Source organism: Chiloscyllium plagiosum, chromosome 16 (genome assembly GCF_004010195.1).
Source record: "Chiloscyllium plagiosum isolate BGI_BamShark_2017 chromosome 16, ASM401019v2, whole genome shotgun sequence".
Taxonomy (NCBI): Eukaryota; Metazoa; Chordata; class Chondrichthyes; order Orectolobiformes; family Hemiscylliidae; genus Chiloscyllium; species Chiloscyllium plagiosum.
The window spans coordinates 22,201,093-22,225,276 of NC_057725.1; the positions used below are offsets into that span (position 1 = coordinate 22,201,093).

The following is a 24,184-nucleotide window of genomic DNA, read 5'->3' on the forward strand; positions in this document are numbered from 1 at the left end:
TGGTCAGGTGAACACAGTTGCCCTTTTAGGTCAGTACCACAGTTCCACAGAGGTTGCCAGATCTCCTGAATTTCTCCCGAACTATTTCATTGTTTTATTTTAAGTTAGTAAATGTTCCTTTTAAAAGTTACTTTTGTCTATGAAGGCCTCAGATACTAAAATCAAATGATGCAAGTTGAATATTAATAGTCCATGGATCATATTTTTAGATATGAAAATAGAAATTTGCCTTATTCGATACAAAATTATGGGAAGACCCCTTCTATGGAATATAAAGTAAGGAAATTTTATTGCTGTTGTATAGGTCATTGGTGAGACTACATGTGAGGAACTATGTACAGTACAGCTTTGATTTCTTTATTTATGAAAAGATATTACTTTAAAAGCAGTTCAGAGAATGTTCACACAACTTCAACACAACTCAGAATGCAATACTGTTATTATGAAGAAAGAATGAATAGCTGAGGCGGATACTATTGGAGTTTTAGAAAACTCAGATTATGTCATTGAAACATATAAGATCTTGAGGGAACTCAATAGGGTGGTTACCCAGAGGAAACTCACTGTTATGTGATAGACTAAAACTAAGGGATATAGTATAAGAATAAGAGGTCTGCCTTTTATGACAGATGAGAATTTTATTTTCTCCATGTTGTGAGTGTGTGGAATTCTCTTTCCCCAAAGATAAAAATTGGATTTTGACATTATTCAAAGCTGAGTTAAATGTACCTTTCATAGACTAGGGCGTCATGGGATTTGTGATGCAGATGGAACAATGGAGCAATGGCCACAATAGATCAGCCATAATCTTATTGAATGGTGGAATAGGCTTGAAGGGTCCAATAACCTGCCACTGCTCCTGCACTTGATCTTCCTATTTTTTTAGTTGAATTTTTCAAGTAGCCTGACAGACTCTGAAACAGCTGCTGATTTTCAAATCTAATTCATTAAAAAACTGAGAACTAAGCATAATAGTTTAGTACACTGGAGAAGGTCCTGTGTCTGTAAAGACGAGGAAAACAAAAATTATTCTTGTTTAATCCCTTCTTATAAATGCAAACTATAAAAACAAGAAAAGAATACATTCTATTTGTGGAGAAAATTGCTTGCTGGATGCAGGCTTATTAACGATTCATCAAAGACATTTAATTGGATGAAGAAAACTCTCAACTCATTTAAAAGGAAACTGGATCAAGGCTGTACGCTAGATGCTGAGAAGTGGGATTAGAATGAGTGGATAGTTTGTTCAGCGAGCAAAGAAGCATTTAACTGGCCACTTTCTGTGCCCTAATTTTATCTGAGTTCAATGGTTCTAAACAACTTGCCAGTAGCTAAAATGGTAAAAAGATATGGGCAAGCAAAAGAGAAATTGACAAATTATGGATTATGTCTAAAATGAAAAGTTTGCTGGAGAAGTGCAGTGGGCTCCTAAGTAGCAGAATGATTTTTTTTAAAATTCAAGATTTTCTGAACCTAACACCTGCGAACTAAGTTCTGCCCAAAGTTCTACATGCAAAATATCAACCTCGTTCTCTCACTAGACACCCACTGATTCTCAGTCATTTTTGGCCTGCCTTTCCTCTTTAAATGTCAAGAGACATGTGCATATTTCCAATTTTTTTCTGTTGTGTTTCTTAACTCTGAATTCGGGTAGGAAAATAAAACACTACAAAGACATTGAAGCTTTCCTTAAAGCACAACAACATTGATATTAATACCAGGTGAAGCCTGTGAGCAATTGTTCAAAATGGCAAAAAACTTGTTCATCAGCTGCATCAGGCTTTCTGTTCAAGCCTTAATGATGAGGCAGAGTGGCAGCAGAGAAGGAAAGTAAATGAAGCAACTCCTGTGCTCCAGATTCCATGATCATATGGGATGCCCTGTCCCGAGTGCCTAAAGATGTGAGAGTCAAAAATCAGCCTGTTTAGTTGCATGCAGACATTGAAGACAATATGTTATAAAATTTAAACTAATGGTTATGTACACTTCTGTTATAAACTCTTAAGATAATTTATAACGGATACTGCCAATGTAAGCTTAAGTCACAGTAGAATTACCGGTGTTGGCGGTGGTATAGCTTTTTTAATGTCTATCGCCATCACAACATCAATCTACAATGCAGAAAAACATCATGCTCCAATCCATTCTTGGCATCTGCTGCCTTTTGAGTTTACTATTTAATTTAAAATGTAAAATCTAATTATTATATGGTAAAAAGAACCAAATGTGTTTTAAGATGGTCATAGAGTCATCGAGATGTACAGCACAGAAACAGACCCTTCAGTCCAACTTGTCCATGCTGCCCAGATATCCCAATCTCGTCCCACCTGCCAGCACCTGGCCCATATCCCTCCAAACCCATCCTATTCATATACCCATCCAGATGCCTTTTAAATGTTGCAATTGTACTAGTCTCCTCTACTTCCTCTGGCAGCTCATTCCATACACGTCCCACCCTCTACGTGAAAATGTTGCCCCTTAGGTCTCTTTTATATCTTTCCCCTCTCACCCTAAACCTATGCCCTCTAGTTCTGGACTCCCCCACCCCAGAAAAAAAAGACTTTGTCTATTCATCCTATCCATGCCTCTCATGATTTTATAAACCTTTATAAGGTCACCCCTCAGCCTCCAACGCTCCAGGGAAAACAGCCCCAGCCTATTCAACCTCTCCCTATAGCTCAAATCCTCCAACCCTGGCAACACCCTTGTAAATCTTTTCTGAAGTGACTGAATTATATACGAATACTCAAGTTTAATTATGTCCCACTTCATCTGAATGCTACACGTGGTATTCAGTCCCCATATATACTATAACTGAATACCAACTAGTGCATAAACAATATATACATAAACATATAAATTATGTATGAAGTAACGGCTAGTTGTCTGTAAAAGAATAAAACATGGAACTGTGGACGCTGGAAATCTGAAACCAAAACAGAAATTGCTGGAGAAACTCAGCAAGTCTGGCAGCATCTGTGGAGAGAAAATGTGGTTAATGCTTCAAGTCCAGTGACGTTTCTAATTTGGTATCTGTAAAAGAAGTTGGATGAGATGAGAAGAATTACTGAGATTTAACCAAATCAAAAGTATTACAGGCATTTAAATTCCAATGGTGTGTCTTGCTGCTGTGTTAAACACTGTTTCCAAAGTGTGAACTTTTAAAACATGTGTTGACTGTAATGCAATTACATTGCCAACACTTTAAACGCTGTTTCTCAAGCATTTTTTAAATATAATATGGAGTTGCACAAGAACACAAACATCGCATTATAGTAGAACTACCTGTAATGCAAAATTGTCGCCCAGTCAATTTATTTACTCCTGTCACGTTCAACACATACCATTGTGGTTTTCTGTTGTCTTACTAAAAAAAAAATTAAATCTTGCTTCTGAAGACAAGTCATAATAGACTCAAAACATTATCTCTATTTCTTTCTCCACAGTGCAGCGAGAATGGCTAAATTTCTACAGCTCTTTATTCTCCTATTTGGAATTTTGCTTTTCCCACTGCCAGACCATGTCAACCCTCCCATTGAGCTTGAGCACTTTTGGAGCAGTAGGCTGTTTGCTTTCATTTGCACACAACCCTTTGAATCAAAGCACAAGGATCTCTGTCCCATGTTGAAATTCCCCATCTTTGGTTGCAGAGCAGTTATTGTTATTTATGAATATAAAATCATTTTAAATGTAAACCCTTTGCTTCTCATCCCTTTCAAAATATAGAGGTTAAAAAGGTCAATCAAGTGTAGTTTGATTTCAAGATAGTAACCTTCAAAAGATATTTTTAAGCTAGGATGGTATAGTAGAAGCCAACATTTTATTGTTTTCACTTCACATTGGACGAGATCAAACCTACAACTTGTAAAGTGAGGAACGCAGTTGGCAGGTAAAGGAGTGTTCTCTTGTTGCAGACAAGAATTCCTTTCATATGTTGTATTTATTTTGGCAACTGTAATTCATGACTGCATATGCAACATCCCATTAAAAGTTTGAAATTTCATCTTTTGAACAGTGGAACAAGATAAATACCTGTGCCAGATTCTACATTGTTTTGAGCTGATTTGTGATTTGAAGCTAAATTCCCAATACAATTTTGTGCCCTTTTGGAATCAAATCCGATCTTTAAGATCGACTGATCATTCAATAGATCATGATGATCTCTTCGCCTCCACTACAGTATTTGGATCGAGATGGGGAGTCATTTGCATGTCATTTGGTGTGAACTTCATGAGTTTTACTGGAACATGATAGGTGGATGAAATGTAATGTTGACACACAAACTGTGTTTAAGCTAGCATGTCTATAAATGTTCATAATTGTATTTCAAGGTGCAATGAAGCATTTTCTTAGAGGCCACTTGTATGACGAGGACATTAAACAAGTTCAGTGATTTAAATTTGAACACTGTTGCAGCTGTATTTATTTTGTGTTTTTACTTTCTCCCCTTCTCTTTTTCAACTATCCTAATTTGTTGAAATATATTTAAGAAATAAACAAACCAGTAATCTTTCCTCTCTTGTGACCATTGAAAATAAAAGCACATGATCATTGTCTGTTTAAGGTGACCTGAATCTCTCAGATGATTACTGTACTGCCAAATGTCTATATCTTAGAAGAGAATATTAAATGTCAGAATTGAACAGTGAAGTGTTTTAGTTTATCAGATACCTGTGACTATAACAGTATTGAACTGTTTACTTTTGCTTATAACAGGATTTTTCTGTTCTACTATAAGGTTTAATTATTGAATCATTTTGTTTTCAATACAGATAAAAGCAAAAAACTATGATAAAGTTGAAAAGGTAAACCTATTTCGTTTTAATCCTCTCTAGACATGGGAGAACCTTGTTATTGTTAGTCTATCAGTGAAACCCAATTTGTTAACTTGACAACTTTAATCATTTCTCAAATCTTAATGAGCAGTACCCACATCTTCAAAGTTTTAAATGTTTTGTGAGTCAGTCAGTCATTTTTATGCAAACTGGTCTACATATCGGTTGGATATGCATGTGTTAGTAATTCAGCAGCCATCTCAAAACCGAGGGTAATCAGGAAATTTGTTAGCAATGGCTAAGCATTTATGCAAAATATATGTCCTCTCACAGTCAACATGAGCACTAACCATTTGCAACAGTGAGCTTTTGTAAATATAATAATATTTGCATATCAATGTCAATTTGATTTCCCACGGATTATTTTGCCATGGCAATGAGAAAAGTTTGGATTTTCTTATTTTTAAAATAAAATTGCTATAGTTATCTGTCTTGGCAAGGTATCACATGAACTGATCATAATGGGAGAGAGTTAATCCATGAAAGATTCTTCCTTCATAAAACCGGGTCTCAATCCAAGTCACATGGTAAAACATCACGCTAGAGGCAAGGCACTATCTCAGAAAGAGTGAACATTAAATGCAGCATTTTAATATGAATAATGGTATTTTACAGCCACCCATCAGGTAGCTGTCATTTCCTTCAATAAGAGAAAGCTGAAGGTGACCAAATATTTAAAGACATCTTTAAAATTAAGAAGTTTAAGTAAGGGTGGACAGACTATTTCTACCTGCTTGTAGAGTAAAGGTAGAGGCCATCAATAGGTATCCAGAAATCCAATAGAAAATTCAGGAACAACTTTTCTTATCTGAAGATTGGGAACTTTATTATAGGAAGTGGTTAAAACATGTAAATACACCTAAGGGAAAGCAATATAGTATTCCAAGAGTAGTCAGGTGCAGATTCAGGAGAAGGAAATAGTGGGTTATTTTGGTACAGTAGAATAAGGAATGCTATAAGGAATCTTTAGTGGAGCAAACTAAACATCTGAATGGGTTGAATCACCTTTTATTATGCTGTATATGCGGTCTTTCAGCAAATCAAATGCACATCCTGCTGCTCTTTGTTTCTCAATCCATTCTCCAGTGGAATCTGGCTGCTCGTCTGAAGAATACATTTGCCAAATATACTGTAAAGAAATGTTGCTGCTTTGAACCAGAATAAAGAGAGCCTGTCATCAGTTCTTCTTGGTCACGGAATAATTTGTGGTCTAGTTGGGAAGGAACATGCTTTAAAAACTTTTATTCAGCGATGACATTTTGCTTCTATTTGTTTTCAGTTGTTTCAGCGATGTCTTATGAAAGTTTTGCATATTGATCTGTGGAAATGTTATTTGGCCTATGTGAGGGAAACAAAAGGCAAACTTCCAAGTTACAAGTAAGGAATGAATTTTTCAAAAACATTGATAAAATGCTATAATTTCTTTCACCTCAGATTATTTTGATACTTTAGAATAAAGTACGAAAACTACCAATGTAGAAGTATTCTAAATCAAGTTATAATGTCTTAATGATTTGCATTTCAGAGAGAAGATGGCCCAAGCATACGACTTTGCTTTAGATAAAATCGGCATGGAGATTATGTCTTATCAAGTAATTGTTTTTATGTGCTTTTTAAAATTTTCTATTAAAATGAGAATTAAGAACTGTATTAGTTTTACTAATTGTAAATTTTCTACAGATTTGGGTTGATTACATTAACTTCTTAAAAGGAGTGTAAGTATTACTTTTTTAAATTCATTTGACTTTTACTTTTTGACAAAAATCTGAAACTTATTTAATTCTGCCATATTACAATCATCTTGCCCTTTTAATAGGGAAGCTGTGGGATCCTATGCAGAGAATCAAAGAATAACAGCAGTTCGACGAGTGTATCAGCGAGGCTGTGTCAATCCTATGATAAATATTGAGCAGTTATGGCGAGATTATAATAAATATGAAGAGGTAAAAACTTGTGCCTCAAATATTACTCTTAAAATTCAAGTAGATTTCAGCTGACTGAAATTTGCAGTTTGAAAACAGAGAAAGGCTAAGATTGTTGTTTTCTTTCTTGGACAAACCTGATCATTTTCAGTAGAATAGATGTAGTACAATTGTACTCCCATAAAATTAGTGTTTTCTCAAGCATAGTTTATGGCTTCTAAGTAGGATTTTTATTTCATTTTGTCTCTTTACTACCAACTTCTGTCTTCCAAAATTCACTTCTTTTCACCAGTATCTGTTCCACAATCTGTGATATGATGTTCTATTCACCTGAAATGAGCTGGACTCTATGGTTGTGAAAATAGTTCTGACTAAGCGCCACAAGTTGATAACGTCTTTTTCCTTACCTGAATAGAACGCACGTTGAATCTTAAAATAGAACAGCTAAGAAGGAGGCCTCTCAATCCATAAGTCTATGAAAGGTCGTTCAACAATTAACACAGTCCTGCTTTATAACTTGCTTCTGCTATTTAGAGTCATAGAGATGTACAGCATGGAAACTGACCCTTTGGTCAAACTCGTCCATGCCGACCAGATATCCCAACCCAATCTAGTCCCACTGCCAGTACCCAGCCCATATCCCTCCAAACACTTCCTATTCATATACCCATCCAAATGCCTCTTAAATGTTGCAATTGTACCAGCCTCCACCACTTCCTCTGGCAGCTCATTCCATACACGTACCACCCTTTATGTAGAAAAAGTTGCCCCGTAGATCTCTTTTATATCTTTCCCCTCTCACCCTAAACCTATGCCCTCTAGTTCTGGAAAAGACTTTGCTTATTTACCCTATCCATGGCCCTCATAATTTTGTAAGCCTCTATAAGGTCACCCCTCAGCCTCCGACGTTCCAGGGAAAACAGCCCCAGCCTGTTCAGCCTCTCCCTATAGCTCAAATCCTCCAACCCTGGCAACATCCTTGTAAATCATTTCTGAACCCTTTCAAGTTTCACAACATCTTTCTGATAGGAAGGAGACCAGAATTGCATGCAGTATTCCAGCAGTGGCCTAACCAATGTCCTGTACAGCCGCAACATGACCTCCCAATTCCTGTACTCAATACTCTGACCAATAAAGGAAAGCATACCAAACGCCTTCTTCACTATCCTATCTACCTGCGACTCTACTTTCAAGGAGCTTTGAACCTGCACTCCAAGGTCTCTTTGTTCAGCAACACTCACTAGGACCTTACCATTAAGTGTATAAGCACCGTTAAGATTTGCTTTCCCAAAATGCAGCAACTCGCATTTTTCTGAATTAAACTTCTCAGCCACTTCTCAGCCCATTGGCCATCTGGTCCAGATCCTGTTGTAATCTGAGGTAACCCTCTTCGCTGTCCACTACACCTCCAATTTTGGTGTCATCTGCAAACTTACTAACTTTACCGCTTATGCTCGCATCCAAATCATCCAATTTCCTTTTAAAAGCTTCTGTTAAATTTGTATATACATCTCATTATGCTACATATTCCAAATCCAAACCAGTCCTTGCATGACAAAGCTATTTTTCATGTCAGCTGTCATCCTTTTGGCAATCTCTTAAATCTGTGTCCATTTGTCTTTGTCTTTTAGCCACTGGAAACAGTTTCTCTTTACTTAGTTTTCTCTAACCCCTTCATGATTTTAAGCATCCCATCAAATCTCCTTATAGATTTTCCATCCTAAAGGAAACAGGCTCAGCTTCTCCAGTTTAACCATCCATTGAATATTTGTTGAACCCATCAGTAGACATTGGATACATTTGGATTTCAGTTAGAAAAGTATGTTCTGTGTGCATTGGCACAGATAGCTAAGAGACACCTAACACTGTTGTTGGAACTGTTTTGAAAATCAGCGCTATGCTTAAATCAACAAAAGTATTTTTGTGTAGCTCTTTTTCAGTGTTGAAAGAATCAGTCATTTGAGGTTTAAATGATTGTTGAGTATTATTAAAGAATAAGTACATTTGAATGAAATTTCCCTGCACTAATTTTATAATCTCTGTTCATTTTAAATGAATCAACAACTTCAAAACAGTAGATGTAGGACTTTGCTCTAAATGTGCAACCTCAATTTGCACGCATTTTTCCAAATCTGTGTTGTTTTTACTTTAGTTTCGCAATACAACCTGTAATCATGTCGTTTTTTTCATCATGCCTTAAATAGAGAACTCATTTTGTTCAGCTACCTACGAGCTGCTTCTGTTATTCAAAGGGGCGGCACGGTGGCACAGTGGTTAACACTACGGCCTCACAGCGCCAAGGACCCGGATTCGATTCCAGCCTTGGGCGACTGTCTGTGTGGAGTTTGCACATTGTCTGCATGGATTTCCTCCAGGTGCTCCGGGTTCCTCCCACGATCCAAAGATGTGCAGATTAGGTGAATTGGCCATAGGAAATTGCCCATAGTGTTCCGGGATGTGTAGATTAGATGCATTAGTCAGGGGTAAACGTAGGGGAATGGGTCTGGGTGGCTTACTGTTCAGAAGGTCGGTGTGGACTTGTTGAGCTGAAGGGCCTGTTTCCACACTGTAGGGATTCTATGAATCTATGAAAGCCATGATTGTAGTATCTGAAAATGAGCCATACCATGCTGACAAAGTGAAAGTTGGGACATTTGCAAAGTCTATCTGACAACTGCTTCAGATTTCTGATGTCAAATACTAACGCAATACTACAAAGATTTTCAGAACGGGTTTCTAAAGTGACTTGTGAATTTTTTTGCTACAGTCACGTGACTGAAAACGTTAAAGAGAGTAGCTGATGTTAAGAGGGCATGACATCTCAAAATGAAAGAAACATATTGAGTATTGAAGACTGCCTTAATAATGGAGTCAGTGAGTTTGCAGACTCTGAATGGCTTACTTTTGAAGTTTGCTTTTGCAAAACTAATAATTTAACTTATAGACTTTGTATGCCCTGTGTGACACTGAAGTGCAATTCTTGGGTTTCTAATAATGAAAATAAAGTTAATTGCAGCATTATGTTCTGTTCCTTCACAGAGCATCAATATTCACCTTGCTAAGAAAATGATTGAAGATCGTAGCAGGGATTACATGAATGCTCGGCGAGTGGCAAAAGTATTTCTGTTTTACTTCACAATTGTTGTATCAAAGTTATTGAAACAAGAAAGATTTTAAAGCCATGAGTCTAATTTAAATTCAAGAAATTGATTCCTAAACTTCTGTGCTTTTCTTACAGGAATATGAGACTGTAATGAAAGGTCTAGACCGTAATGCACCATCAGTCCCACCACAGAACAGCCCGCAGGAAGCACAACAGGTTGACATGTGGAAGAAATATATCCAGTGGGAAAAGAGTAACCCACTTCGCACAGAAGACCAAACGCTAATCACTAAACGAGGTGGGACTACTTAACAGTACCACTGCTGTTTTGCATGTAGATATTCTGGCGCACATCTGGTCATTTATATCACCATGTTTTGAACAAATCTGTATCAAATTTGTTTTCACAATGATCACTGCATACAGCTATGGAATTTAGTCCACTTTTCTACCTCCTCTTCCTTTAAGACATCTCTTAAAAAACACTCTGTGATCAAGTTGTAAGTCACTTATCCTAATATCTCATTGCATAGCTGTGTCAAGTATTATTATGAAAATGTTCTTGTGAAGTGCCTTGGGATGGTGACTATGTTAAAGACATCATATAAATGTACATTATTGCATTGTTTGTAATATCTTAAAGGGACAGTTCAGCTCCTTTTTAACTTGGGAAAGAGGGCAGGTGGTGATAATTCTGCTTAAGAATCATTTTCTGTAAATAGATTAATATTAATGTTTCATGGTAGAACTAATGTTTATGGAGATTCTAAAGAATTGTCTGTGTTTGTTGCAGTTATGTTTGCCTACGAACAATGTCTGCTGGTTTTAGGACATCATCCTGATATCTGGTACGAAGCCGCCCAGTACTTGGAGCAATCGAGCAAATTGCTGGCAGAAAAGGGGGTAAGGCGGTTAATAGCTAATACTGCCAGATAATCCATTTGTCTTGCTCAATTCAGTCAAATCATAATTAAGAGAATGTGACGATCTTTGTTTGTTTGTAATATTTTCACAAATGTATGTCAATGGCAAGTCCATTGTACTATTGAATACCCTCAAATGCCTACTACAAGAGAATTATTGTTTCTAATTTAAAAGGGTGCACTAGAGAAATAATTGCAAATTGGTTAGAATAATGTGAGCTTTCCTGAGGCCTTTGCCACATATTCCCTGACCTGAAACATGATAATCAACCATTTTATTCAAAACAAACTGTCACATTGTTCTCTGCAGCATGCTTCATGCCTTATTGTAAAACTATGCTGACAACAGCATGTTCTGACCAACACTAGTGGGTTATATCTAGTGATGTCTGAATCTCCTTGGCAACAATTATTGACTGCTTGTGTTTGGCAGTTTCTGTGAGCACCTCCATTCCAAAAATCAAATCCTGCACAAAGGTCCATTGGCTGTCAATCCATCAGCATTTTCATTTCCATTGCACATCTCTGGCATCTGATCCTTTACAGTAATGTGACTCTTTATTTCAGTCTGTTACTTACCATTTTTTCTATTCCTTTATGTAATAGGAGTGGCACTAGCAAGATCAGAATTTACTGCCAATCCCTAAATAACCTTTAGAAAATGGTTATAAGCCACCTTTTTGACCCTCTACAGTCCACATAGTGCCAATGCTATAATTGTACTTTTAGAGATTGATTTCCAGGCAGTTAACTGAGCAGTACTGAGGAAGCAACAATGTAGTTCCAAATTAGGATGATGTGTGACTCAGCGAAGAGTTGATGCTCCCAAGAGTGTGCTATCTTTGTTCTTCTAAGCAGTAGGAGTTTGGGTTTTGTGGTACTGTCATAAAACCTTTGGTGAGTTGCTGTGATGCATTCACAAATCGTACCTAGAATCATAGAATCTCTACAGTCTGGAAAGAAGCCATCCGGCTTATTGGATCTGCACCGACCCTCCAAAGAGCTTCCCACCCATACCCAAATCCCTACCCTATTCCCATAACCTCCTATTTAACATGGCCATTCTACCTAACCTGCACATTTTTGGACTTTTGGGGGAAACTGAAGCACCCTGTGGAAACCCAGATAGGGGAAGAACATGCAAGCTCCAACCAGTCAGTCATCCAAGGCTAGAATTGAACCCAGGTCTCTGACAGTGAGGCAGCAGTGCCAACCACTGAGCCACCATGTTATACCTGTGGCTTTTATTCACACGGTCTGCTATCCTCTAGCCTATCACTCCTTTCTGCATTTAACAAACTAAATTTACTTACTATGTATAATACCCAATATAACTAGAAATGTTTTCTGATTTTGTCTCCTCCTTTCCATTTGCACACTGAGGTTGTCTTCCTATCGCTGCGAACTCTTACAAGCTTTCTGCACTCCTCCAATCCTGGTCCTTGCACATGCTTAATTTTAATTGTTGTCAATAGTGACCTTATGTTCAGCTACCTAGGCCCTAAATGCTGGAATTATCTTTCAAAACCAACCCACCTCTGTTTCTCACTCCTTATAAGCAACCACTATAGCAGTGTAAAAATTGAAATAATGTAAAAGTTGACAGGTGATTTTTTTTTGGCCTAAACATTCACAATTATTCATATAACCCACATAGAAATCACAGCCAAAACAATTTAGAGCTGAAATATTGATGTTTAGAATGGTTTAGGACACTAAAATTACAAAAACTTTCCATGTGTGTTTCATTGCATTCATGAAATAGTGAGATTCTTCAAATCCCCTGGTTAAATTGAAACAACAGTTGGTCTCATGCTTTTGTTCTTTAACACACTTTTTAAAACTTGCCTCTTTAACTGAGATTTTGGTCACCTACCCTAATGTACCACTTCATGTGGTTTCGTGCTAAAGTTTATTTCATTAGATTTCTGTGAAGCATCTTGGGATTCCTCACTAAAAGTGAGGACAAATACAAGTTATAGCTTTTGGTCTGTGTAGTAGTTTTGTTTTTTTTTAAAAACACGCTCTTATTAGGTAACCCATTTGCTTATGTAGTGCTAAAAAACATGGTTTATTTTCCATAGCCCTAACATATATAGAGTCATAGAGATGTACAGCATGGAAACAGACCCTTCGGCCCAACCCGTCCATGCCGACCAGATATCCCAACCCAATCTAGTCCCACCTGCCAGTACCCAGCCCATATCCCTCCAAACACTTCCTATTCATATACCCATCCAAATGCCTCTTAAATGTTGCAATTGTACTAGCCTCCACCACATCCTTTGGCAGCTCATTCCACCCTCTGCGTGAAAATGTTGCCCCTTAGGTCTCTTTTATATCTTTCCCCTCTCACCCTAAACCTATGCCCTCTAGTTCTGAACTCCCCGACCCCAGGGAAAAGACTTTGTATATTTATCCTATCCATGCCTCTCATAATTTTGTAAGCCTCTATAAGGTCACCTCTCAGCCTCCGATGCTCCAGGGAAAACAGCCCCAGCCTGTTCAGCCGCTCCCTGTAGCTCAGCTCCTCCAACCCTGTCAACATCCTTGTAAATCATTTCTGAACCCTTTCAAGTTTCACAACATCTTTCCGATACACTGACATTTTCATGATGCATTGTTGATTTTTCTTTGTTGTTGCATTTCTTTCATATATTTGTATAATAACTCCAATGCGCTGAATGGTGAGCAATGGTTCATTTGAGGAGCCTTTCTAATAAATATTGCTTTGTGGCAGGACATGAATAATGCAAAACTGTTCAGTGATGAGGCTGCAAACATCTATGAAAGGGCAATCAGCACTTTGTTAAAGAAGAACATGCTGCTTTACTTTGCTTATGCAGACTACGAAGAAGTGAGTAAAGATTATGTTATCCTCCAGTACATAAAACAAATGCTGCTTTAATCTTTGGTTCCTGCTCTCTGTTTTACTAGCACAGTTAATGGGAGTGCTTCTGCTTTTTTCAAGAGTCGGATGAAATATGAGAAGGTACATAGCATATACAATAGGCTATTGGCTATCGAAGATATCGATCCAACGTTGGTGAGTGTTTTTTTTTATTCTCAGTTTGTGATTAAGAGTAATGACATAAATATTTATATCATAATAATTTCGAGATTTATGAAAACTGGGAAAGAGGTAGTGGTGTCTATGAAGTCCAGGTAAAACTTGAAAGGAGTGCAACATTCACTTCAGGTTTAAAAAAATGCATGAATATTGGGAGAGACATTGTAACAGGAAGAGGCCTTCTAGCCCTTTGAGCATCTACCACCATTCACTTGGTTGATTTGTTTCTTCATATGTTTTTCTTGTTCTGTTGCCTTTAATAACTCAAACTTATGGTACTTGAATTGACCATTTAACCAATTTGTAATTTTATTTGGTTGTTATTAATAATATTTTCCTTTGTCACTTTTTAATTTGCCTTCCCCATCCATTTATATTGCTGTACTCCCAAACCAAGGTCACCAATTTTTGTTTTGATTTGGTGAGGGACCAAGAACTTCTCATTTTAAAGTAGACAAAAAGTCACATTCAGGGACTTACTAAGAAAGTAAAACTTCAAGACTCCACAGTTTTAAATAATACTTTACTACACAAGTTAGAATAGTAATACATTCACAACCTATTTCTACCATGAGTAATATATTGCAAATGAAAACCCCATCAACATGCAAGTCCAATCTGGGCAGATCCCACAGACTTCTCAGTAACCACCCACCCCACTGCATGCATTAGTGACATGGTGGGATGTTAGGTCATTAGGTTTATGTTTACTCAGTTAAAATGCTCAAAGAGCTGCTGTAAACAAAGTGAACCACGCAGCCTCTTTCTGCACTGTAACAATTTTATGATTCTGAAATTTCATTAATCTTCTTTAATTTTGCTGATCAGGTCTTGAAATCCCGCTCAATAACTGTTCCACTTCTCCATGATTACCCTCTTATCCCAGATTCACACTCCCCTGGACTCTAAAGTTGCACTCTTGTACTCATTCACAAGCTTAACTTCAACAGCAAGCTTCATTAAGACAGTCTGCCCCGGGTTTTCCCCAAACTCCAAACATGTTCCTTATGTCAAGCAAATACTGCTATGAGCTTTTCAACCCCGACTCTCTCAACTACCCTTAAGTATTAATGCTTGGAGGCTTCTTCTTAGTCTCCCAAAGCTTCTCTGCAACACAATTTCATAAATATTCCTATTTCTTTAGCTCCAGGACAGTTTCTGATTTCTGACACTAATTCTTAGCTGCCTACTAATTTGTAGAACCACATCCTGAGTTTTTTCTAATAGCATGAAACCATCCAAATGTGACTCCTCACTGAGTCAATGTATCTATGTATTTCACCTGTCTTTGATTAGATTAGATTAGATTACTTACAGTGTGGAAACAGGCCCTTCGGCCCAACAAGTCCACACCGACCCACCGAAGTGTAACCCACCCATTTCCGTACATTTACCCATTTACCTAACACTACGGGCAATTTAGCATGGCCAATTCCCCTGACGTGCACATCTTTGGACTGTGAGAGGAAACCGGAGCACCCGGAGGAAACCCACACAGACACGGGGAGAATGTGCAAACTCCACACAGTCAGTCGCCTGAGTCGGGAATTGAACCCGGGTTTCTGGCGCTGTGAGGCAACAGAGCTAACCACTGTGCCACCGTGCCACCCCGGGTCTTTCTATCAGTACAAATAATTGCAGCACCAATGGAATGGAAATGAATTAATTAATGGAAACTAGTTAAAATGGCATCTAAATCTCTATCTTTCCCCTGCTGAATGACCATCAGTTCCTGCCCCCTTCATTGAGCTCCTGTTCACTGATCCCAAAATTGTCCTGAGAGAAAATAGTTGCAATACACCTTGCCACATCTCTGGGCAGTATTGAATGTTGCTAACAATGATCATATGCTTTAAATGCTGCATTTCACAAATGCTTGTTCAGCACAAAACAAGTGGATGTCACTCGAGGATTTCATCACAGTATGCTAACACTCTGAATTTAGAACTGCTGTTGAGTTCCTGTAGTGTCACCAGTCCTCCAGAACCTCATCCTAATAATAATTCTTGACTTCTGAGTGAGATAATGACTGCCTGAGGAAGTCGTGGATGCACATGCAATTACAAGATTTAAGAGACATTTGGATAGGTACGTGAATAGGAAAGGTTTAGAGGGATATGGGCCAAGTGCAGGCAAATGGGACTAATTTAATTGGTCTGTTTCCATGCTGTATGACTTTTATGACAGTGGACCTATGGATGTATCATGCTCATTCCTGTGTTTCCATGTGTTTCAGCATGGTTTACTGCATAGCATTCTGTAAAGTGAGATCACCTCCCCCTTCTTAATCACAGAATATTGAGGAGACTTTCTGGAACCCCTGCTGTTAGAGATTTGGTTGAAATGGCACTGAGGAGGAGACATGGAAGTTTTGTGGCTCCGGACCAAACACACCAGTAATTTAAAACTAGAAGTGCATGACTTATTATTAATGTTTGTATTGAAGGTTTACATCCAGTACATGAAATTTGCACGAAGAGCTGAGGGTATTAAGTCTGGTCGATCCATATTTAAAAAAGCAAGGGAAGATCCCAGAACGCGCCATCATGTCTATGTCTCTGCTGCACTCATGGAATATTATTGCAGTAAGGTAGGCATTTCTGTTCTGTCCTGAAGCTCTCAGTTCTACAAATGCACCATGGAACTCTCAATCTAAATAACTGCTTTCTTCTCCGTTTTAGGACAAGGCAGTAGCCTTTAAGATATTTGAGCTGGGATTAAAGAAGTATGGGGACATTCCAGAATACATATTGGCTTACATTGACTATCTTTCTCATCTTAATGGTAAGAACTGTATCCCATTTGAATCACTTCTCAGATGTTAATAATTGACGAATAGCATTAAGGATATTGAGATATTGCAAAAAAATGGCATTGAGGAGAAGCTTAAGTGATCTGGAATGGTGGGACAAGCTTGATGAGCTGGTCTGCTCCTGTGCCCATCTGGGGGAAATGTGTTGACAGATGTGCCTGCCTTTAAAACGTGTTTTGGAAGTAATTTGTAACTTAATGCTGTGTACATTGCAATGCTGCTGCAGCATTAAATTAAGCCTGTGGGATTTACTGGGTCTTTCCAACAATTGGTTGTTGTCACTACATCTCAACAGGTTTCCCCTTGCAGCCAACTACAGGAGACTTGCAGGCCAAGAGCACAATTTTGAACAGCACAAAAATGAAAAAAACATTTAGCTATCTCCCCATGCAGCCTTCATGGTAATGTGCCATTAGCAATGATTACAACATGATGTTTCTGTGGCAACTTTAACGAAACAAAGCTGACCTAAACCATTTGGGAAGATGACAAAATAGTAGAGGATTGAGAGAGCTGTCCCAAAAGGTATGAACTTGATGTGTTATGATGACTTTTAGAAAGAAAGGAAAGAAGACCAAAACTTGAGAGTTGCAGAGGGTGGTCCTAAGGGGCTCTAAGATGCTTCACCAGATAAAGAAAGATAATTCTATAGAGGTCGTAGGGTGTCAGTTGAGACATAGGTTTAGAGAAGCCTACAGAACTAGAACCAAGTGACAACATGAGGCAGTTTTCAAATTAGGACAATGATTTTGAATTCTGTTTAGCCAAAATTTGGCTTTGTTGTTATTTAGGTTAGTTGATTTAAATTACTAACTGCTTTCAGTTTCAATGCCAAAAATAATTGACTATTCTGTTCAGATATTTTGAAAATTAAAATGTATACCATCAAAATAAGTAAAAATCTGAACAACTTCTTAAAAAATATTTGGCTACCAAATTACAGAAGGTACTCTACATTATGGTTTGTTTTGGAGAAATGGAAAGATTTGAGCCCAACATTGGCAGTGGATTGAGCATGCAACATAGCAATGAATGATCGTTTAACTGCTAGAGACACTGAGAAAGACCAAAGTGGCAGAAGTGAAGGTGTGCAATCTTAGTATTGGAACAAACTTAGTATTTGCATGAGGCACTAACTGATTTAGCTCAGACTGAGTTAGAAGACAGGGAAGAAATGGAATCCCATGGAAGGTACCAAATAAGATATCTTTAATCATCCCAGTGAAGTTCTGGATCATCTCTGGTTTGATATGAGTAAAGTCAGAAGTCACACAACACCAGGTTAGTTAAGCAAGTTTATTTGAAATCACAAGCTTTTGGAGAGCAGCCCCTTCATCAACTGAGGTGAGAGAAAAGAGCACACAGACATAGAATTTATAGGCAGAGAGATCAAAAGATCATTCAACTGGTGTGAGTGGAGTGTTGAATAATCAGTCTGTGCAGGTGACCAAGGTGTTAGATGATGTGAGTAAAGTGTCAACAGCTGAATAACAAACAAGACTTATAATCTGATTAAATGAGGCAGGAAGATAATTACAAAAAATTAAAAATAAGGTGATGCTGGAGAAAAGCTGAATGACTGGACTAACACCCCACTCCAAATTGGCACCTCTACATCATTGATAGGAGTAGTTTGATGACAGAAAAATTGTTGTGGATTCAAAAATGAAGACCAGCAAGTAAAACCTGGTCCATTGGCATCTGCATGGAAAGTGACGCTGTCATTGCTGATACTTCCCAAGAGTTACAAGCAAATAGGAAGCGAAAGGGGATCAAGGGTGAAATCTGGAGATATTCTAGAGATGACAGCAAGGAAACAAGAGCAAAAGTTGCTGCTCAAAATAACAATGGCTCAAATGAAAATCAAACCAATCAAGAGCATTTCTCAGAAGGTAGCTAACAAATGAGCAATGATGGAATGTTTGACCAGAGTGGGAGAAAACAGCTTTTTGTTGACACGGTCTGGAAGGGAGAAGAAGGAGACAAGTGCTGAAATGTCTCTTTGGATCAGCTGGGAGCACAATTGCATCTGAATCAGCAGCTTTGTGAGTGAGTTCTCACCATGCCACCAAAAGTGCAAGGGCGGCACAATGGCTCAGAGGTTAGCACTGTTGCAGTACCAGGGATCTGGGTTCAGTTCCACCTTTGGATGACTGTGTGGAGTTTGCATGTTCTTCCTGTGTGTGAGTGGGTTACAGCCAGATGCCTCTAGTTTCCTCTCATGGTCCAAAGATGAGTGAGTTAGGTGGATTGGCCATGCTGATTGTCCATAGTGTCCAGGGAGGTGTAGGCAAGATGGGTTAGCTACAGGAAACGCAGAATTATAGGGATGGGGTAGGGGGCAGGGACTTGGGGAGGATGATCTTTGATTCCATTCAGATGTCGATAAAAGAATCCATGACTATCATTGCTAAAATAGTCCACCTGATGATCATATCGATGTTCTTTCCACAACCAGTGCCACCAAAAACGAATAAGTTATTTGTATGGGTGGTTGTGCAAAATTGTCTTAATATTTGTTTATATAACATCATCTATACTGCAAGTGTGCGTAACTGCCTGTGAAGTATTCTGTGGCCTCCTGTGGATGGGAAATTTGATACGTATTTGATGATTGCCCTTTCTTTCTTCAATTGGGGGAGCATTGAAGCAAAGATCACCAGCAGGTCACTGTCACTTTGCAACAGTTCACGCAATAAACAACTTGTAAACCTGAGGTTTCTGCTTCGAATGTTCTCGTACTTGACACAGTTTACTGTTGAAACTATAGTGTGGAAGAAGGTAAAGGTTGAAATGAATGTAAGTTAGATTTTGTTGAGATCATTGTCAGGTATAATCCAGTGGCGAAAAATTTAATATAGTGCTCCCAAAGCCTTCCAGCACAACTAACAGCAACTTGCCTTTATGTATTCATGACTTGGAGGTGCTGGTGTTGGACTGGGGTGCAAAAAGTTAAAAATCACACAACACCAGGTTATAGTCCAATAGGTTTATTTGGAAGCATTAGCCTTCAGAGAGCTGCTCTTTCATCAATAACCTGATGAAGGAGCAACACTGCAAAAGCCAGTGTTTCCAAATAAACCTGTTGGACTATAACTTGCTTTTATATAGCACCTTTCATTGTCATAGTGTTTCACAGAAGCACAATCAAACAAAATTTAGCACTGAGCTATGTTAGAGATCTTCAGGCAGGTGACTACAAGGTTTTCCAAAGCATCCTTTTAAAAAAGGAAAGAGAGGTTTAAAGGGAATTCCCAGAGCTAATCTGTAGACATAGCTTTCAGTTGTGGGCAAAATAAATTGGCAGTATATAAGAGGTCAGAATTTGAGGAGCACTGCTATCGTGTATAGTTCCATTGCAGAAATGGAAAGAGGATGGTCATGTGGATGTAATTAGAGCCTCCACCCATCCTAATGGTCACTTAGGGAGGGACCGAAATGGGTATGGTGAAAACCCACAATCCAAGCTACCCTCTGAATCTAAAGTGTGATTAGCCCTGGTGCAATTAGTGAGACTCACTGGTGATTGTGGAGCCTACCTGGAGGACCAAACCGAAATCTTTAAGAATTATACAGAATATTCAGCAAAGAAGCTGGCATTTGGCCCAACAAGCTAGCAACTTATGCTTCATCAAGCCTCTACCCAACCCTTTATGTAATGTCCTGTGTATGTTTACCTGCATTTGTCTACATTTCAGAGGACAATAATACCAGAGTTTTGTTTGAACGTGTGCTGACATCTGGATCCTTACCACCTGAGAAATCTGGGTAATATTCTTGTACTTAAAATTTATTCAGCATGTAGAAACTTAATTTTTTTTTAAATGTTTTCCTGTTAAAGTGAATCTGATGTAAATTTTACTAACTCATTATTTAGTTATGAGCAGTCTTGGGGATTTAATAAACTACGGTTTTCAAGATTTGTTTTGGAAAGGTATTCTTTAAATGATCTCCTCATGGTTCATTGTTCACAGTCATGATTCAGTAGAGTACTCAATACTTTGAGCCACAGACAACTTTTAATTTAGATAATTTATACCAATGTAACACAAATAAATAGTCTATTTAATGGGGGTAACCTGGATATGCTCTGTGGGTCAGTAGCAGCTCTACGTTCTGGGATTAGAATAATGGTGAAATGGATAGTGAAGAAGGTTACCTCACATTACAACAGATCAGATGGGCAAATGGGCTGAGGAGTGGCAGATGGAGTTTAATTTAGATAACTGTGAGGTGTTGCATTTTGGTAAGGCAAACCAGGGCAAGACTTATGCACTTAATGGTAGGGTCCTGGAAGTGTTGCTGAAACAAAGAGACCTTGGGCTGCAGGTGCATAATTCCTTGGAAGTGGAGTCACTGGTGGACAGGGTGGTGAAGGAGGCGTTTGGCATACGTCTTTATTCAGAACATTGAGTATGGCAGTTAGGATATCACATTGTGGCAGTAGAGGATGTTGGTGGGGCCACTTTTAGAATACAGCATACAATTCTGATCACACTGCTATAGGAAAGATGTTGTTAAACCTCAGAAGGTGCAGAAAAGATTTACAAGAATGTTGCTGGGACTGGAGGGTTTGAGTTACAGGAATGAGCTGAATAGGCCAGAGAGTTTTTTTTCCCTCGAGCATCGGAGGATAGAACAGGCATCTATTCTATTGTATCACCCTAGAATTGACTGTCTTACTAAAATATTTGAGGACAGTTCAGGCCCAGTGAAACTACTGAGAGTCTAGACTCTCGTATTGGCCAGACCAGATAAGTATGCCAAATTTCCTTCCCTAAAGTAAACTGGATGCATTTTCTTAACTATTGGACGATGATTTCATGAAGTCTCCATAGCGGGATTTGAACCAATGCCTCTCACACAAAACCATGCCTCTGGATTACTAATCCAAAGATACTATTATCATAGAGCTGTACAGCACAGAAACAAGCCCTTCAGTCCAACCCATCCATGCTAATCAGATATTCTAAATCAATTTGGTCCCACCTGCGAGTATTTGGCCCATATCCTTCTAAACCTGTCCTATTCATATATCCATCCAGATGCTTTTAAATGTTGTAATTGTACCAGCCTCTACCACTTCCTTTGGCAGCTCATTCCATACACGTCACCCTTTGCATGAAAAGTTTGCCCTTTGGCTCCCTTTTAAATCTTTCCTCTCTCACCTTAAACCTATGTCCTGTAGTTTTGGACTCCACTACCCGGGAGGAAAGACCTTGGCCAATCACTCTATTTATAGCCCTCACGATTTTATAAACCTCTATAAGTTCACCCCTCAGCCTCCGACGCTCTAGGGAAAATAACCCCAGCCTCTCCCTATAGCTGTCATCCTCCAACCCTGGCAACATCCTTGTAAATCTTTTATGAACCCTTTCAGGTTTCATAACATCCTTCCTTTAGCAGGGAGACCAGAATTGAATGCAGTATTCCAAAAGTGGCTACAATGTGACCTCCCATCTCCTATACTCAATGCACTGACCAGTAAAGGCAAGCATACCAAAGGCCGTCTTCAATATCCTGTCCACCTATGACTTCACTTTCAGGGAACTATAAACCTGCACTCCAAAGTCTCTTTGTTCAGCAACATTCCCCAGGACCCCTAACCATTACGTGTATAAATCTGGCCCCGATTTACCTTTTCAAAATGCAGCACCTCACATTTATTTAAATTTAACTCCATCTGCCACTCCTCGGCCCACCAGCCACCTGATCAAGATCCCATTGTACTCTGAAGTAATCTTCATGGCTGTCTGCTACACCACCAATTGTGGTGTCATCTGCAGACTTACAAGCTATATCTGCTATGTTCACATCTAGATCATTTATATAAATGACAAAAAGTGCTATGTCATTCTCCAAAATAGTAATTTTCAAATGGAAATTGAATAAATACATACAAGGAAAAGTTGTAGGACGGTGCAGAAAAGGCAAAAAAAATTAATAACTCTTTTTCGGTGAATTAGTAGAGGCTTGACAAGATGAATTGCCTTCTGTGCCGTGTCTTGGCTTCTATCCTCCCAACTTTAAGTGATAATTAATGCAGGTTATTTTAATAGTCGAAAGTTTAGTCAAGTTTTTAGTTGGAAAGTTTAACTTTTTGTAGTTTGAAAGGGAGAAATGGTATTAAGTGCCTTGATGTGCTGTGCTTTGTAACAGAAGGATTGATAAATTCTCTGTCAGCATTGTATGCTGTAGAAGATACAATCTTAGAGAGCTGCTGTATTTTACACACACTTTCTTGGCAGTAAGGAATAGGAAACTGAGACAGCACTATTAGAATTATGTCATGAGTGTGGTGCTGGAAAAGCACAGCCGGTCAGGCAACATTCTAGGAACAGGAGAATTGACATTTCGAGCATAAACTCTTCATCAGGAATTGAAACCTCATTCCTGAAGAGCAGCTTATGCTCGAACCTTCGATTCTCCTGCTCCTCAATGCTGCCTGACCGGCTGTACTTTTCCAGCACCACACTCTCGACTCTGATATCCAGCATCTGCAGTCCCCACTTTCTCCCATTATTAGAACTATGCTAATTCTAGTCTTTCTTATGTTGCACCCATCAACATTGCAGAGAGATCTGGGCACGGTTTCTGGCTTTCGAAAGCAACATTGGAGATCTGGCCAGTATCCTGAAAGTGGAAAAGAGGAGGTTTGCTGCTTTTAAGGAGGAATATGAAGGAAAGGAAACAGCCTTACTAGTGGACAGATACAAGTTCATGGACTTGTTTCCTTGTTCCAATAGTGAACTTAAAGCTCTTGGATATAAGGTATTTACTTCAGCACTGTTGAATAAGATTCAGTTCCTGCTTCTATTATGTGTCAAAAACTTTCATGTTTTTCTTTGAATAAGGGCATCAGTGGCTGGTCATGAGTTCAGATTTTGATTCACAATGTGCTGGCTAGTCCCGTTGTAGAGAAATGTTTGAGTTAACTATTTTTATTAGCATCAGAACCTTCTGGTGTGTTTGGCCTAGTTTCGTAGAACATAGGACATTACAGCGCAGTATAGGCCCTTCGGCCCTCGATGTTGCGCCGCCCTGTCATACTAATCTGAAGCCCATCCCACCTACACTATTCCATGTACGTCCATATGCCTGTCCAATGACGACTTAAATGCACTTAAACTTGGCGAATCTACTACCGTTGCAGGCAAAGCATTCCATACCCTTACTACTCTCTGACTAAAGAAACTACCTCTGACAGCTGACTTATACCTATCTCCCCTCACTTTAAAGTTGTGTCCCCTCGTGTTTGCCATCCCCATACTTGGAAAAAGGCTCTCCCTGTCCACCCTATCTAACCCTCTGATTATCTTGTATGTCTCTACTAAGTCATCTCTCAACCTCCTCCTCTCTAACGAGAACAGACTCAAGTCCCTCAGCCTTTCCTCATAAGACATTCCTTCCATACCAGGCAACATCCTAGTAAATCTCCTCTGCACCCTTTCCAAAGCTTCCACATCCTTCTCATAATGCGGTGACCAGAACTGTACACAATACTCCAAGTGCAGCCGCA

General features: G+C 38.8%; 1 protein-coding gene across 1 annotated transcript in view; it reads left to right on the forward strand.

Annotated features, from left to right (window-relative positions):
- Positions 1-24,184, forward strand: part of cstf3 (cleavage stimulation factor, 3' pre-RNA, subunit 3) — a 115,176-nt gene that overhangs the window by 81,207 nt on the left and 9,785 nt on the right. Inside the window, exons 4-17 of the mRNA XM_043705521.1 lie at positions 4,773-4,805; positions 6,115-6,212; positions 6,361-6,427; positions 6,516-6,550; positions 6,652-6,778; positions 9,797-9,874; positions 9,996-10,158; positions 10,654-10,763; positions 13,524-13,640; positions 13,755-13,829; positions 16,300-16,443; positions 16,535-16,637; positions 20,364-20,433; positions 23,241-23,436. Coding sequence (XP_043561456.1) covers positions 4,773-4,805; positions 6,115-6,212; positions 6,361-6,427; positions 6,516-6,550; positions 6,652-6,778; positions 9,797-9,874; positions 9,996-10,158; positions 10,654-10,763; positions 13,524-13,640; positions 13,755-13,829; positions 16,300-16,443; positions 16,535-16,637; positions 20,364-20,433; positions 23,241-23,436 — 1,416 coding nt within the window. The remainder of the gene's footprint in view (positions 1-4,772; positions 4,806-6,114; positions 6,213-6,360; positions 6,428-6,515; positions 6,551-6,651; positions 6,779-9,796; positions 9,875-9,995; positions 10,159-10,653; positions 10,764-13,523; positions 13,641-13,754; positions 13,830-16,299; positions 16,444-16,534; positions 16,638-20,363; positions 20,434-23,240; positions 23,437-24,184) is intronic.